Below are 17,599 nucleotides of genomic sequence, written 5' to 3' on the forward strand. Positions count from 1 at the left end.
GTTCCCCAACTGGGAGGGAACCCTCCTGTCTGTTGATTGTTGTGTGGTGCCCATTCATCCGTTGTCGTATCCTTTGCTCAGTTTCCCCAATGTACCATGCCTCCGGGCATCCTTGCCTGCATTGTGTAAGATAGACAACGTTAGCTGAGTCACATGAGTACCTGCCATGTACAAGGTGGGAGGTGTCCCCACACGTAATAGTGGTATCTATGTCCACAATCTGACACGTCCTGCAGCATCCACCATGACAGGGTTGTATGGAGTTGTCCTGAGAGCCGGGCAGTTTGCTACGAACAATGATCTGTTTGAGGTTTGGTGATTGTCTAAAGGCAAGTAGTGGAGGTGTGGGGAAGGTCTTGATGATGTGCTCATCCTCATTGATAATGTGTTGCAGGTCACGAAGAACATGGCGTACTTTTTCAGCTCCTGGGAAGTACTGAACAATGAAGGGGACCCTGTCAGTTGCAGCACGTATCTGTCTCCTGAGGAGGTCATTACGGTTCCTTGCTGTGGCACGTCGGAACTGGTGGTCGATGAGTTGAGCATCGTACCCCGTTCTTGTGAGGGCATCCTTGAGTACTTCCAGGTGTCCGTCACGTTCCTTCTCATCTGAGCAGATCCGGCGTATGCGTAGGGTTGTCCATAGAGCATGGCTATTTTAATATGTTTTGGGTGGAAGCTGGAGAAGTGTAGCATTGTGAGGTTGTCTGTGCGTTTGCGGTAGAGTGTGGTGCTGAGGTGTCCATCCTTGATGGAGACGCACGTGTCCAAGAATGAGACAGACAGTCGAGAGTAGTCCATGGTGAGTTTGATGGTGGGATGAAACTTGTTGATGTTACTGTGTAGTTTTATCAGTGACTCCTCGCCATGGGTCCAGAGGAAGAAAATATCGTCAATGTATCTTGTGTACAATGTTGGTTGGTGATCCTGCATAGAGAAGAAGTCGAGTTCGAACCTGTGCATAAAAATGTTGGCATATTGGGGTGCAAATTTGGTCCCCATGGCTGTTCCGTGTGTCTGGGAAAAGAACTGGTTGTCAAAGGTGAAGACGTTGTGATCGAGGATAAAGCAGATGAGTTGTAGGATGGTGTTTGGAGACTGGCAGTTGTTGGTGTTGAGTACTGAGGCTGTTGCCGTGATGCCATCCTTGTGGGGGATGCTGGTGTAGAGTGCGGAAACGTCCATTGTGACGAGGAATGTTCCCGGTTCGACTGGTCCATGGGTGCTGAGTTTCTGTAAGAAATCTGTAGTGTCGCGACAGAAGCTGGAGATCCCCTGTACAATAGGTTTCAAGATGCCTTCCACATAGCTGGAGAGATTCTCACATAGGGTCCCATTGCCCAACACGATGGGACGTCCCAGTGTGTTGGCTTTGTGTACCTTTGGAAGACAGTAGAAGTCGCCTTCATGAGGAGTACGTGGGATGAGGGCGCGTAGGGAACTCTGAAGGATTGGATCCAAAGTTCTGATCAGTGTGTTTGATTCTCGGGTGTGTTCTTTGGTCGGATCAGCTGGTAGTTGCCTGTAGTGTTCCTAGTTGTTCAGTTGTCGGTACACTTCCTTTCAGTAATCTGTTCTGTTCTGAATGACAATGTCATCAAACCAGCAGATAAAGGTGGAGCCAATATTGTGATTGGTTTTGAGAGTGTTGATGGCATTGCGCTGTGAACGGGTGATGTTTTGCTCTACCTTGTGGGTACGGCTGATGAATCTGGCATTTATATATTTCCTGACAGTTTGAGCATACATGTCAAGCCCAGGGCAGCGGCCCTCCGGTGGGGTCCACGTTGACACTTTCTTTGGTCGCTCCTCTACAGATCCCTGTGATGACTGTTCCAGTTCATCAGTAGGATCACTGCCGGCACCTTGAAAGAATTCCCGGAGTCTTATTCGTCTGATGAACTCCTCTGTGTCTGCTGCCAGAACCAACGGGTCCATTTTGGTGGTGGGGCAGAAGTTGAGACCCCTCCGTTAGGCAACTCTTCACATTGGGAGGTTGGGAATCTGTTCACTTGTAGCAACTGGAGTGAATCCAGGGAGGGAGCAGACTCTGCAATCTCAGGTATGGGACTTAATTACCCGGGTGAGGAGGGACAGAAGGATGGAGTGGGTTTGTTTTCCCTAGCGTGCCAGAGTCTGAAGGGTGACCTTATAAACTTTTATAAAATCATGATGGGCATGGATAGGGTAACTAGACCAGGTCTTTTCTTTGGGATAGGGGAGTCCACAACTAGAGGGTAGTATGTTTAGGGTGAGGGCAAGGCAGATGGAGAATTAAAAGACTTAAGGGACAACTTTTTCACAGTGTGGTGCGTGTAAGAAATGAGCTGGCAGAGAAAGTGGTGGAGGCTGGTACAATTACACCACTTAAAAGGCATCTGGATGGCTATATGAATAGGAAGGGATATGGGCCAAGTGCTGGCAAATGTGACCACATTTATTTAGGATATCTGGCCAGTATAGAAGAGTTTGACCAAAGTGTCTGTTTATGTGTTGTATATCGTTGTGACTCTGGCTTGCCACCAACATTTGCCATGTCTATCAGTTCAGTTTCTCTCTGGTGTCTGTATTAATGCCTTGATGTCTCATTTTGCTCCCGCATGCGTTTGTGTTCAGCTGAAGCTTCGTCATGGAGAAACCTGAGGAATTCTGCCCCGTGGAGAAACTGTGGAAGTGTGGCGACTGCAGAAAAGGCTTCTGTGTCCCATCTGCCCTGGAGATTCATTGACGCAGTCACACCGGGGAGAGGCCATTCTCCTGCCCTGAGTGCGGGAAGGGCTTTGCCCAGGCCTTGACCCTATTCACTCACCGGCGGATCCACACCGGGGAGAGGCCCTTCAGCTGCCCCGAGTGCAGGAAGGGCTTCAACAATACCTTCAACCTCCAGACCCACCGGTGGCTCCACATGGGGGAGAGGCCATTCAGTTGCCCCGAGTGTGGGAAGGGCTTCAACAATACCTTCAACCTCCAGACCCACCGGCGGCTCCACATGGGGGAGAGGCCATTCAGTTGCCCCGAGTGTGGGAAGGGATTCAGTCAGGTGGGCAACTTGCGGAGGCACCAGCGGGTCCACACCAGAGAGAAGCCCTTCAGCTGCCCTGAGTGAGGGAAGGCCATCACCCTCTCCTCCCACCTGCGGAGGCACCAGTGAGTTCACATGGATTGAAGGAGTGACTGCCGAGTGCTGTTATTGACCGGATGATCAACCAGTTCCGGGGATCCCGGGTTCGAATCCCACGGCAGCAGATGGCGGATTTGGAATTCGGTCAGAAATCTGGAGTTCCGAATCTAACGATGAAACCATTTTCGGGGGTGGGGTAGGACCCTCATCTGATTCACTCACATCCTTTTAGGGAAGCAAACTGCTGTTGTGGGAAAGGATTCACTCAGTTGTCCCAGCTGCACCCTTTACCTGGTCTGGCCTACACGTGACTCCAGACCCACAGCAGTGCAGTTGACTCTACACTGCCCCTTCCTGGCAAAGGAGCGGGGAGAAACTTGGAGACAGGGTTTGGGTTGAAATTGCTGAGTGAGGCAATACTTCCTCCGGGTTAAGGCTGTATTGAGGATCCAATTACAAAGGGACAACTTCGTGCTGTCCAATAATAAAGACAGTGAGGTGGGGTAGGGGAGATATGTGGGCTTTGACCTTGAGCTGTTTAAAAAGCAGCTACCTTTTCTCTGCCTTTTTGCTGGGGAATCTGAAGCTGTAACAAAGTTGGGTCACAATAAAAGTTACCTGAACTTAACCACCGGGCTCAGACTCTCACTGAAAGCTTTGAGCTCCAAGAGGTTTTTGTTTTAAAGCTGTTCATTTCTTTCAGCCTCCTGCACTAAGTTTCCAATGTCGCAAATCAGATGGAGCAGTGAGTGAGTAGCCAGTATCGTTTGAAATTGTACATTTTTCAGGAGTGTAGAGTCTGTCGTTTCATCGGCGTTGTAAAGTTTATTGGCAGCATCGGGATGTTTGGGCTGCGTTCACGATGTGGACATGTCGGCGTTGGAATGGGGTGGACAAAATTAAAAGTTACACAACACCAGGTTATAGTCCAACAGGTTTATTTGGAAGCACATGCTTTTAGAGCACCACTCCTTCGTCAGGTGGTTGTGGAGAATGAGATCATGAGCACAGAACGTATAGCCAAAGGAATTGAGTGTCACGGAGATGTGATGCATTAAAGAAGTTTAGATTAAATCTTTCATCTTTTAGAATGGGTTTCTGTTCTTTGGTATGTTAATCCCAGAATTTGTTTTCAATTACATTCGAGAAAGTAATTTAAACATCAGGCTGACTTGACATTGGGACACAGACAGAAGTCACACCTACTGTTAGAAAAGCTCTGCATTTCAATTACATTCTGAAATTACTGATCTTTTACATTTGTATCATTTTAGCTATTCTCATTCAGAAACATCATTAAAGTCTGAAAGCATGTTCAATTTTTTAAGAGCTGTAAAATCTTTGAAACTTGCATTCAAATATGTGGAGTTAGGCCACAGCTCAGGACTGGCTGTCGGGGGTGAATGGCCTATTCCTCGTCTTGTGAAATTGGTTCTGACTGTGTTGAAATTGAGTTACAGAGCACAGCCACAAATCCTTCAGTCCAGGCCAACCAGATATCCTCAATTCATCTAGTGACCCATTTGCCAGTTTATGCCCCATATTCCCTCTAAACCTTTCCTATTCATACCACCATCCAAATGCCTTTTAAATGTTGGAATTGTAACAGCCTCCACCACTTCTTCCGGCAGCTCGTTCCATACACACACATCACCCTCTGTGTGAAAATGTTGCCCTGAGGTCCGTCATAAATCTCTCCCCTCTAACCCTGAACCTCTGCCCTCTAGTTTTGGACTCCCACCTCCCCCCACAATGGGGAAGAGACATAAAAACACAAAGGGGATAAAAATGTCGAGCCACATAGAATAAAAAAAATTGCGGCTCTACTCTTTATTTCTTTTGTTGGCATTTGAACACTTACAATCTGTCCACAGGGCACACTACGCATGCTCATCGGTGTTCGCAAGTAGTACGCAGGTTTGCTAGCGTCAGCAAAACATTGCGCATGCTCATTGCTGTTTGCTGAAAAGGCGGGCGACCTTGTTTTGACGGACCAATAGTGAGCCCTGGAATACAGGAAGGAGCGTGGTCCTCCTGCCAATCAAAGCCCAGCCCTCTCTCCCCCTCCCCCCCCCCCCCCCCCCACCCCATTGTCTGAAAGCGGAAGGTAGACCATGAGCTTCTGAAGCTGGTGCTGCTGCTGTTTCTGTCTCCCTGAGCTTCAGTCCAGACTGCAACTTCGTTCCTCTGTCCAACATCTGTGAGTACAGCACTCCCTTTTTCATTTTTTTTTCATTCTCGGTTCAGTTGTTGACTTGCAGCAACTGAAAGGAACGGGATTGAATCCAGGGAGGAGAGACACTGGAAAACAGACAGGAGGCTGGAAGAACACAATGGGAAGGGGAATTAAAACGGGTGGTGACTGGGAAGTCCGGACGGCCTCTGTGGACCTGGCTGCGATGCTCTGTGAACCATTCCCCGAGTTTATGCTCGGTCTTCCTGGTGTAGAGAAGACCACAACTGTCAAACACATGACAAATGCAGTACCACAATGTGAAGTTATAGCCTTCGCTGTGGGGAAAAAAAGCATAAAGGAGGTGCATTGTTTAAATGGCGATTTATTGGGATGTGGAGAAAGTGAGGACTGCAGATGTTGGAGATCGGAGTTGAAAAGTGTGGCGCTGGAAAAGCACAGCAGGTCAGACAGCATCCAAGCAGCAGGAGAGTTGATGTTTCTGGCCCGAGCCCTTCTTCAGGAATGCTGTGTGGATGGACAAAGGGGCCTCAGTGTCCTCCTACACCAGTCACTGCCAGTTGTCAGACAGGTGCAGCAAGCAATCAGCAAAAGGAATTCGGATCGGAAGTGGGGATATCTTCCTGCAGTTAGGGGGTCATTGAATATATTCAAGGCTGAGTTCATCTGATTTTTGAACAACAAAGTGGACGGTTATAGGGGAAGGGAAGGCAAGAACATGGTTTTAAGACCAGTACAGAACAGTTCGAGTCATACAGCACAGAAGCAGACCCTCCAGTCCAACAAGTTCATGCTGACTATATTCACAAATTCAAACTAGTTCCACCTGCCTGTGTTTGGCCCATATTCCTCTGAACCTTTTGTATTCATGTACTTATTCAAATGTCTTTTAAATGTTGTAACTGTACCTACATCCACCATTTCCTCTGGACATTCATTCCACACACAAACCACTCTCCATGAACAAAAAGATGCCCCACCTGCCTTTTTAAAATCTGTCTCCTCTCACCTTCACATTTGCTGCCTAATCTTGAAACCCCCCACCCTCTGGAAAGGATACCCGCCGTTCACCTCATCTATGTCCCTCATGATTTTATAAATCTCTCGAATGTCAACGCTCAACCTCCTGTGCTCCAGTGAAAAAAAGTCCCTGCCTATGCACCAAGATGTTGGGAGATTCATATCCAGTTATGATCTGTTCAATGCTGGTGCAAGATCAGAAGACCAAATGGCCTACTCCTGCTCCCAATTCTCTGTGTCCAGGACAGCAAGAGACCATAAGACACAGGAGCAGAAATGAGGCCATTCAGCCCATCGGGTGTGCTCCGCCATTTAATCATGGCTGCTCGGTTTCTCAACCCCATTTTCCTGTGTATCCCCGTAACCCTTGATTCCCCCTTTATTCTCAAACCTATCTATCTCAGTCTTAAATATCCTTAGTGACCTGGATCCTCCACAGCCTTCTGTGGCAGTGAGTTCCATAGATTCACTACTCTCTGGTTGAACAGGTTTCTCCTTATCTCTGTTCTCAAAGGTTTTCCCTTCACATTAAGGCTGGGCCCTTAGGTTCTAGTCTCTCCTATCAATGGAAACATCCTTCCAACACCACTCTGTCCAGGCCGTTCAGGATTCTGTATGTTTCAATATGTAGGCCTGTTAACCAGCATGAACCAGACCCTTCAGGATGATGTACAGCAGGGATTAGGTTCAGCAAATTGAGAATGGAGGGAGAGTGTGTGGGATAGAGATTTTCAGCTTGGAGGGAATAAGAGAGGAAAGAGATTTGCTATAAATTAGAATTGGCTGAGGACTGGTAGATGGAGTTTAATTTCGAGAGGTTGAGGTAGACATAGAACATAGAACATAGAAGAATACAGCGCAGTACAGGCCCTTGGGCCCTCGATGTTGCGCCGATCCAAGCCCACCTAAACTACACTAACCCACTATCCTCCATATACCTATCCAATGCCCTCTTAAATGCCCATAAAGAGGGAGAGTCCACCACTGTTACTGGCAGGGCATTCCATGAACTAACGACTCGCTGAGTGAAGAACCTACCCCTAACATCAGTCCTATATCTACCCCCCCTTAATTTAAAGCTATGCCCCCTTGTAATACCCGACTCAATACGCGGGAAAAGGTTCATACTGTCGACCCTATCTAACCCCCTAATCATCTTGTACACCTCAATCAAGTCACCCCTAAACCTTCTTTTCTCTAGTGAAAACAGCCCCAAGTGCCTCAGTCTTTCCTCATACGATTTTCCTTCCATACCAGGCAACATCCTGGTGAACCTCCTCTGCACCCGTTCCAATGCCTCCACATCCTTCCTATAGTATGGCGACCAAAACTGCACACAATATTCCAGATGCGGCCGTACCAGAGTCTTATACAACTGCATCATGACCTCAGGACTCCGGAACTCAATTCCTCTACCAATAAAAGCCAGTACGCCATATGCCTTCCTCACCGCACTATTTACCTGGGTGGCAACTTTCAGAGATCTGTGTACATGGACACCAAGATCCCTCTGCTCATCCACACTACCAAGTATCCGACCATTAGCCCAGTACCCCATCTTTTTGTTATTCTTCCCAAAGTGAATCACCTCGCACTTAGCTACATTGAATTCCATCTGCCACCTTTCTGCCCAGCTCTGCAGCTTCTCTATATCCTGCTGTAACCTGCCACATGCTTCCTCACTGTCAACAACTCCTCCGACTTTCGTATCATCCGCAAACTTGCTCACCCAACCTTCTAACCCCTCTTCCAGGTCATTTATAAAAATGACAAACAGCAATGGTCCCAAAACAGATCCTTGCGGAACACCGCTAGTGACGGCACTCCATGAAGAAACTTTGCCATCAACTACTACCCTCTGTCTTCTTCCATCCAGCCAATTCCTAATCCAAACCTCCAACTCACCCTCAATGCCATATCTCCGTATTTTCTGCAGTAGCCTACCATGGGGAACCTTATCAAACGCCTTACTAAAATCCATATATACCACATCTACCGCTTTCCCCTCATCAACCTCCTTCGTCACCTTTTCAAAGAATTCAATAAGGTTTGTGAGGCACGACCTGCCCTTCACAAAACCATGCTGACTATCCTTGATCACATTATTCCTATCCAGATGTGCATAAATCCTATCCCTTACAATTCTCTCTAAGACTTTGCCCACAACAGAAGTGAGACTCACCGGCCTATAGTTACTAGGGCTATCCCTACTCCCCTTTTTGAACAAGGGAACCACATTTGCTATCCTCCAGTCTTCTGGGACTACTCCTGTAGACAAAGAGGACATAAAAATCAAGGCCAATGGCTCTGCAATCTCCTCCCTTGCTTCCCAGAGAATCCTAGGATAAATGCCATCATTTATATTTTGGTCAAGCAATCCAGACAGGACTGACACAGTTAAGGGGAGTGTTGTAGAACAAAGAGACCTTGGAGTGCAGGTTCATAGTTCCGTGAAAATGCAGTCCTCAGTTGGATAGGATAGTGAAGGTGGCGTTCGGTGTGAAGATGAAGAGGAGCTCCTTTTCCTGGTGAGTAGTGAATCTATGGAATTCTTTGCCCAAGGAAGCAGTACAGGCAGCTTCGTTAAGTATATTTAAATCACAGTTGAATGGGTATTTGCAATGATAGAGGAATGAAGGGTAGTTGCGACATTGCAGGGAGGAGGAGCTGAGTCTATGGATAGATCAGCTCTGATCTAAATGAATGGCGGAGCAGGCTGGATGGGCCAAATGACCTACTCCTGCTTCTATTACAATGAAACTATAACCCTTCATTTCCCATGGCTAACCCACCTAACCTGCACATCCCTGGACACTATAGGCAATTTAGCATGGCCAATCCAAATCCAGACCGGTGAGCAATGTAGTGATGTGGAAAATAAATATCAGAGAACGAGAGAAAGGGACAAGGAGAGTAAATATTCCAGCAATCAAAACTGGATTCTAAAGATCACAAAAATTGAAACTAAAAACAATGTTTCTGAATGTGTGCTGCATTGCAACAAAAGTGAATGAATTGACTGCACACACCGAAAAGAACAATAATGATCGGAGACTCCTTACAAAGACATGGCTTCAGGATGACAAGGATTGGATCCTGAATATCGAGGGGGTAGTCAGACGGGAAGCGAGGTAAAGGTAGAGGGTTGGCACTGTTAATCAAAGCACTGATCACAGGGTAGTCTGGTGTCAGCTCGGGTTTTAGGGCCTGATTTCTCTGTCCTCTGTTGATCTCCTTGTTTGCACAGAATAAGATGTCAGTCTGTTCTCGGCTCTGCTGGATTTTTGCTGAAGCTTTCAAGCCCCTTTTACACCTTCCAGAACAATAAAACATTGTCAATTGAAACCCAACTCACAATCTCCCAGCCAGTCAATCAACCGGACAGAGTGTAGTCAGAGCAGGGAATCAAAGAAGAAAAAATGGAACACAATTAGAAATGAATAGGTGCTCGTTCTTAATGTTTATTCATTAGGAAGTAAACCAGAAATAGGGCTCTCCCAAGATTCTGATAGTGCCCTACTTGAGGAATTCTCTCTCCCTTCGATGTAACTATTAGTATGGTTGGGGCAAAGTAACTCGTGTGCCAGATTGTTTAAAGCAAAGTAGTCAGGAGAGGAGACCTTGGAAATACCTCTTAGTTCAAAACAAAGTCTGATATGTTCCAATAAAATACAGAATGTTACAAGTTTTATGGTAAAACACAAGCCCACTCTCCATTAATTATGCAACTGAGGGGCAGTTGTAAGGTTCACATACATTGTCCAGACCTACATTTCTTAATGTTTATAAAACAGAATGTTATCTTATTCTGCAGGTTCAGCTCAGCTCGAATTACTGATAAGGGACAGAGAGAACCAATCCATCATTCTATGAAGCAGCACAGTCTAATGGCCTGAGGAGCAGAGACAGTCTGCAGCTGCAAGGTCAGGCTATCAAAACAGAATTCCTTAGCCAGGGCTCAGACAGCATTATGTTAACAGGCTACATTTTACTGCAAACATTGCTTTGTGACAAAATGACTTTGCCACAGTTTTGTGGCAATTTTGGTCAAATTCTCCCACAGTCCCTCCTTTTTATTAAAAAGAAGAGATTGTGGGTGTCAGCAAAAGGGGGATTGTCATGGGGTGGTGGTTGGAGATCAGACAGATAGTCCTCGGGTTCAGTAAGGACAGGGACAGACAGCTCCAGGGATTGGGAATCATTATCAGGAAGGGGGAAATCTCGGCATCTGAGAGATCGCTGGAGAGGAGGGCCACAACAGTGAACTGAGCCGAGCACAGGATTGTCTGCCGGGTGACTTTGATTTCCAGTCGAGCAGTTCCAAAGACAGGGGGAAAGAAAGCTGCAAGTTGCTTAAACTCCATAAGGGCTCGCTTGGTACGAGTTTGGGATGGATGGGGATATGGGCACATACTCAGCAGCTAGAGTGGTTGACCTACTGTGTATCCAGAAAAGCATTAAAGTGTAATTCCCGTTTACTAGAGGTTATCAGGCCCAATCAAACACAGTTAGTGAAAGAAAGATAAGAAAGAGTGCAGTGAAAGGCAGAACGATCAAACTAAAATTTACAAGTTAAACACGCTTCAGCTCTTTTCCTCGCTGCTTTCTGAAAATCCAGGTGCCAACAAGTTTGTAACAGAGTATTAACCATTCCCTCCTTGCCCAAGTGTGTACAATAATGCACATAATCAACTAAAATAGGCAGCAGCAGCAAAGAAGGAACACAAACCAGTCCAGCAGGGGTCACCCAGATTTTGGTTTGGGTGTGGAGGGAGTACCCTATTTGAGACCATAGTTTGTGCTCTTCAGCAGGGGCTTCCCCTGTGATTTCAGTGCCAGACCCAGGAGAATGTGCATTCAAACCAGATTACAAAGTGTTAACCTTTCTGCAAGCTGCAGGGTGTTGGCACTGAGGCAGTCTCTCCCTATCTGTCTGTCTCTCTGCCTGCATGGCTTTCTCTCTCTCTCTCCTTCTGCCTGCCTGCGCCTCTCCCTCTCTCTCTCTGCCTGCCTGCGCCTCTCCCTCTCTCTCTCTGCCTGCCTGCGCCTCTCTCTCTCTCTGCCTGCCTGCGCCTCTCTCTCTCTCTCTCTCTCTGCCTGCCTGCGCCTCTCTCTCTCTCTCTCTCTCTCTCTCTCTCTCTGCCTGCCTGCGCCTCTCTCTCTCTCTCTCTGCCTGCCTGCGCCTCTCTCTCTCTCTCTCTCTGCCTGCCTGCGCCTCTCTCTCTCTCTCTCTCTCTGCCTGCCTGCGCCTCTCTCTCTCTCTCTGCCTGCCTGCGCCTCTCTCTCTCTCTCTCTCTCTGCCTGCCTGCGCCTCTCTCTCTCTCTCTCTGCCTGCCTGCGCCTCTCTCTCTCTCTCTGCCTGCCTGCGCCTCTCTCTCTGCCTTCGCCTCTCTCTCTGCCTGCCTGCGCCTCTTTCTCTCTCTCTCTCACTGCCTGCCTGCGCCCCTCTCACTGCCTGCCTGCGCCCCTCTCTCTGCCTACCTGCGCCCCTCTCTCTGCCTCCCTACGACCCCCCCCCCCTCCCTACGCACCTCTCTCTCTCTGTAACATTCTCCAACTTTCTTCATATCTGTTTGTCAGCTTTTATTTATTCCTACTTTCCAAGGGTAATGAGGCACTCACATTTCAGAACAGCCCAAGTTAGGGAGTTGAGCCTCATAAATCCTGGCTGTGACGCATAGCTGCTTAACCAAGTGTGCAAACTCTAAATACCTCTCAGCCATTCTATTTGCAAATCGAACACTGTTTTCAATCAAGTTATTTGTTTCTCTACATGAGTCCACAACCCAGGGGAAGTACAACGGAGTCTTTAATAGTTGCCCAATGTGTCCTGTATGTCGAATTCATTCAAGTCTGGACATCCTGAAGCGAGCAATTATACTCAGTGCAGATTTCTACTCGGCAATTAAAACTAATGTTGGGCACTCGAACAGATCAGGGGCATCTTGAAGCATGCCATGGACCTCCGTGTGAGTGCAGGGTTTGTCAACTAGGGTTTCACCTCTCAAAACCCTGGGGCAAGCAAATTCATTATTACTAACTTTGTAAAGCACAAGTGCTCTCAGCAACATTATGTCCAGATGCTAGGACCCTGTTGAGTATTCACACTAGTATCTTGTGGCTGAGTAGCGAGAATTGTATCAGCATTTCTAACAGCATTTTTGACCCTGGCCAGCTTTCCCTTTTATTTTGGACACAACAGAAGCAGCAAGTACCTTCTATATTTCCCCTCTCAAAGGATATCGGCCGGTGACCTGGCAGGACCAGGGTATCTCCTGCCTGACTCGCCAACTGTGGGGGATGGAAAGAATTTGTTTATCAGGGAGCAGTAAAGCTGCAGGCCAACCGTCTCCGCTTAGCCTGGGAAACATAAGCTTTAGCAAGCAGGCACTAAGATGAGAGTCAAAATGGTTTCCAGACTTTTAATATGTGACAAAATGGCTGACCCAAATCTAACAATTCTCCCACATCCTTGCAGGGAATAAAACAAGAATAATGGAACAAAATTACAAATGAATACAGGCTCGTGCTTAATGTTTGTTCATGAAGTGAACCAGAAATAGGATCCCTCGGGATTTATATGGTGCCCTACTTGGGGAATTTTGTCTCCCTTACATCTAACTATTAGTACCCAGCTATGATTTACAACAACATTGACAGCAACAGAAATAAAGCATCTGTTATCAAACAGTTTAGAAATATACAGCACAGAAATAGACTTTTTTTTCTCTTTCATGCACATAAACACGTATAAGTCTTGTATTCTTATACAAGAATTTCTGGGATTTACAGAGTAATGATAACTGCAACCCATTCTAAAAGATGAAAGACTTAACAATCCAGGTTTGTTCAATATATCATTTCAATGGCAGGACACTATAATGCATTTCTGTAAATTCTGTGTCTTATGATCTTATTCTCCGCAACAACCTGATGAAGGATCAGCGTTCTGAAAGCAAATGCTTCCAAATAAACCCATTGAACACTCACCTGGTGTTGTGTGATTTTTAACTTTGTCCAGGTTAGGATGGATTGACCGTGCTAAATTACATAGTGCCCAGGAATGTGCAGGTTAGGTGCATTAATCAGGAGGTGAATGTTGATCAATAGGGGTAGGGGAATGGGTGGGTGGGTTACCCTTCGGAGGGTCGGGGTGGAGACTCGTTGGGCCGAGTGGCCAGCTTCCAGACTATGGGGATTCTCTGAAGGGAAGGGGTTATCACAAACTCTTTGTTTTTATTTGCTTCCCAAAAGCAGACCTGCTTATCTCTCAGCAGTATCCCAGTGTTGTGAAAGATATTAACCTTCAGGTGGAATTATCCAAAATTCAGAGAGATGTCAGTCTTGACGTTTTTGCTTTTCTGCCCCTGTAAGATCCTGAATCAGCACCTTCAGGAGAATTAGATAGAGCAGAGTGAGAACAGAGGGGGGGAGAGAGAGTGGGATGGTGCTTTCAATTTTGTGGAATAACAAAAGAAAATATTCCACAGAAAGTAGAATTCCTTGTTCAGAATTTCTACCCTGGGCTGGCAGTGATGACCTTTGTAATCTCTTTTTACAGAGTATTTGAAGATCTGAAGACGGAAGTTTCAAAATCAACAGATAAAGGGCTTATGCCCGAAATGTCGATTCTCCTGCTCCTCAGATGCTGCCTGACCTGCTGTGCTTTTCCATCGCTGCACATTTCAACACTGACTCTCCAGCGTCTGCAGTCCTCACTTTGATGTCAATGTCTGACAGTCACTCAATCCATCGGGACCACAACGGTTTTCAACTATGATTCTGTGAGAAGGAGCAAAGCTGTTTGGCTCCTGTTTGAGCATGTTTTCAGCATCCGTGGGACTGGATGAGAGACCCTACTATTGCAGCGCACTGAGTGTGGAGCCTGAAGCAGTTATACAGCCTGGAAAGAGGAATTCACGGTAGAGAGGGGCTCCACACACATTTGTGTGTGGCTGAAACCTCGGCCATGGAGAAACCCGAGGATGCCCACCCCGTGGAGAAACGATGGAAGTGTGGTGACTGCGGGAAAGGCTTCCATTTTCTATCTGCCCTGGAGATTCATCAGCGCAGCCACACCGGGGAGAGGCCATTCCCCTGCCCTGACTGCGGGAAGGGCTTCAGCAATTCCACCAACCTGCTGACCCACCGACGGGTCCACACGGGGGAGAGGCCCTTCAGCTGCCCAGAGTGTGGGAAGGCCTTTGCCCAGGCCTCCAACCTGCTGAGGCACCAGCGGATCCACATGGGGGTGAGGCCATTCCCCTGCCCTGAGTGCGGGAAGGCCTTCAGCAATTCCTTCCACCTGCTAACCCACCAGCGGGTCCACACAGGGGAGAAGCCCTTCAGTTGTCCTGAGTGTGGGAAGGCCTGCAGCAATTCCTCCAGCTTGCTGACCCACCAGCGGGTCCACGCAGGGGAGAGGCCCTTCAGCTGCCCCGAGTGCGGGAAGGCCTTCAGCGATTCCTCCACCCTGCTGAGGCACCAGCGGATCCACACGGGGGAGAGGCCGTTCCACTGCCCTGAGTGTGGGAAGGCATTCCGTGATTCCTCTGACTTGCTGAAGCACTGGCGGGTCCACACGGGGGAGAGGCCCTTCAGCTGCCCCAAGTGTGGGAAGGCCTACAGCAATTCCGCCCACCTGCTGACCCACCAGCGGGTCCACACGGGGGAGAGGCCCTTCAGCTGCCCCGAATGCGGGAAGGCCTTCAGCGATTCCTCCACCCTGCTGAGGCACCAGCGGGTCCACACGGGGGAGAGGCCCTTCCGTTGCCCTGAGTGTGGGAAGGCATTCCGTGATTCCTCCTCCCTGCTGAGGCACCAGCAGGTCCACACGGGGGAGAGGCCCTTCAGCTGCCCTGAGTGCAGGAAGGCCTTCAGCGATTCCTTCTACCTGCTGAGGCACCGGCGGGTCCACACCCGGGAGAGGCCCTTCAGCTGCCCCGAGTGCGGGAAAAGCTTTGCCCAGGTCTCCAACCTGCTGGCCCACCAGCGGGTCCACACGGGGGAGAGGCCCTTCAGCTGCCCCAAGTGCGGGAAGGGCTTCACCCGGTCCTCCCACTTGCGGAGCCACCAGCGAGTTCATGTGCCATCGCAGGGTGATTGAAGGAGTGACGGCCGAGTGCCATTATTGACTGGACTATCAACCCAGTTCCAGGGATCCCGGGTTCGATTCCCACCGCGACAGATGGTGGAATTGGAATTTGGTCAGAAATCTGGAGTTCAGAATCTAAAGATGAAACCATTGTCGGTGAGGTCGGGGTGGAAGAAAACCCCCATCTGATTCACTCAGTTCTTTTTTAGGGAAGACTTGAGCAGTTATTAGAGAACGTCGTTCCAGCTGCATCCTTTACCCGGTCTGGCCTACACGTGACTCCAGACCCACAGCAGTCTGGTTGACTCTACGCTACTCATCCAACTTACTTGGATACAGGTTGAAATTGCTGAGTGAGGCAATACCTCCTCCGGGATAAGGCTGTACTAAGGATCCAATTACAAAGGGAGAACTCAGTGGTGACCAATAATCAAGAAAGTGAGGGGTTGCACTTTGACCTTGAGCTGTTTTGAAAAAATTGCTACTTTTGCTGCGCAGTACTGGAGTTGTAAATAGGATTAACTGTGATTTCCCTGAGAACCCTACAGTTTTAACAAATTTACTTGACATGGCACACTGCGTCTGTACACAAGTGTACGTAGCTCCAGTATCTATCATCACCGGTGTCTGCCGCCTTTCTATATTAACTTGTATTAATGGTTCTTGATCAGCCTCCCATGCTACTAGAGGGTAGTGCCCTTTCCCACCCAGGTTCTCAGGGCATCCCTAACACATCCCATATGGGCCTGTAGGTGTCTGGGAAGTGGGCACTGGGGATTCCTGCCGTCTAGGCCCACTGTAGGGCAGAGGGGGGTCCGGTCCAATAAGGGCAATTCCTCCTAAAGTGGCCTGGTTGATGGCATCCCCAGCACATCATTTCTGGCCCCCCTTGAGCCTGATTATTTATCATATACCATTCCTAGGTCCCTGTCCTTGGGAACTCCAGTTCTGTTTCGGCTGTTGTTTAAATCTGCCCTGCCTCGGATAAGTCACCTGCAGGAAAGTTTCTCTTAAAACCCTCAATTGCTGGCATGGGACTTTCTGGCTCCCGTCTGGTTACCTGATAGGAACCCCCTTGCGCCGGCACTTGGTTCACACCAATGTTGATTGCTGTATCGGTTCTTACTGGCAACACCATTTTAGTCTTATTTTCTTCTTTTTAAGCTCTTCGAGCTGCATTTGCGCCAGCTTCCTTTGCACCTCCTCCTGCTGTTCAAACAGTTTCTCTTTGTCTTTTTGAAACCTTTCAGCTACATGAGCTACATGATCTCTCAATTCCTGGTGGCTCATTGATGATGTCAGACCCACCACCTCCTCCAGCCTTGACCAGACTTGGGAGGGCATTGCCTCTGATGGAATTTCGGAACATTGTGTTCAGCAACTGATTAGACTCTATGTCTTGCTCTGTTTCCAGCCTCCATTTCTTTAACTGTCTCTCCAAGTAAGCAGCCAGGTTTTCACTTTCTCCCAGTGGATCCCATCTGAGCCTGGGGGTCCATTTTGGGTGGATAACAGTCTCTTAAGGCCTGCCATACATTCTGTCTCACTTGATCAAACCCGACCCCGTCAATCATTGGATTGTCTGCCACATTTTTCAAGTGGATTCGGACCATTATTTCCTTTGACTTTCGGGAGCCCTACCAACCTCACCAGCAGTGCCTTCAAGTCTCCTATAGCCAGCAATCGCCCTGTGGTTTCATCTTCAAAAGCCCTGATCCACTTTCCTGCTCCCTCATGTAAACCCGGCAGCGCATTCTTCAGTCTTTCCAGATCCTGAGTTCCCCAAGGCATGTAGGCTGGGTTTCTCCCCTCTTTTATAAGGAGCATCCTTCCTTGTTGGCCCTTTTTCCCTTTACTAACACTACTTCTCAATAATTCTCCCTCGGGCTCTGAGTCCAATGCTATTTCTAATTCCTCCCATTCTTTAGATACTGGGACCTTTTTCTTTCCTGGTCTCTCATCATCCCTTTCTGCTTGTTTTACGTCACTTTCACAGCTTTTTTCTTCAGCCCTCCTTTCATATCGCAATGAGTATTCCTCAATTGCTTTTTGTTCCCTTAGCCCACGCAGCACACTAATCTCTTCTTGCTCTCGTTGTATAGATTCTATTTGCTCCTGCCTGTCCCTTTTTTCTCTTTCTCTTCTTTCCCTCAGTTCATTTTTGTCTTCC

General features: G+C 48.1%; 1 protein-coding gene across 1 annotated transcript in view; it reads left to right on the plus strand.

Annotated features, from left to right (window-relative positions):
- The window catches only part of LOC148142904 (uncharacterized), an 80,899-nt gene extending 64,933 nt beyond the window's left edge, over nt 1-15,966 (plus strand). The window contains exon 2 of the mRNA XM_087975760.1: nt 14,395-15,966. Within this exon, the coding sequence (XP_087831886.1) occupies nt 14,395-15,441 (1,047 nt within the window). The 3' untranslated portion in view covers nt 15,442-15,966. The remainder of the gene's footprint in view (nt 1-14,394) is intronic.
- The last annotated feature ends 1,633 nt before the right edge of the window (nt 15,967-17,599 follow it).

The sequence above is a fragment of the Chiloscyllium plagiosum genome, unplaced genomic scaffold (assembly GCF_037043375.1).
Source record: "Chiloscyllium plagiosum isolate Xiang-an unplaced genomic scaffold, Cpla_swu_hap1 HiC_scaffold_27, whole genome shotgun sequence".
NCBI lineage: Eukaryota > Metazoa > Chordata > Chondrichthyes > Orectolobiformes > Hemiscylliidae > Chiloscyllium > Chiloscyllium plagiosum.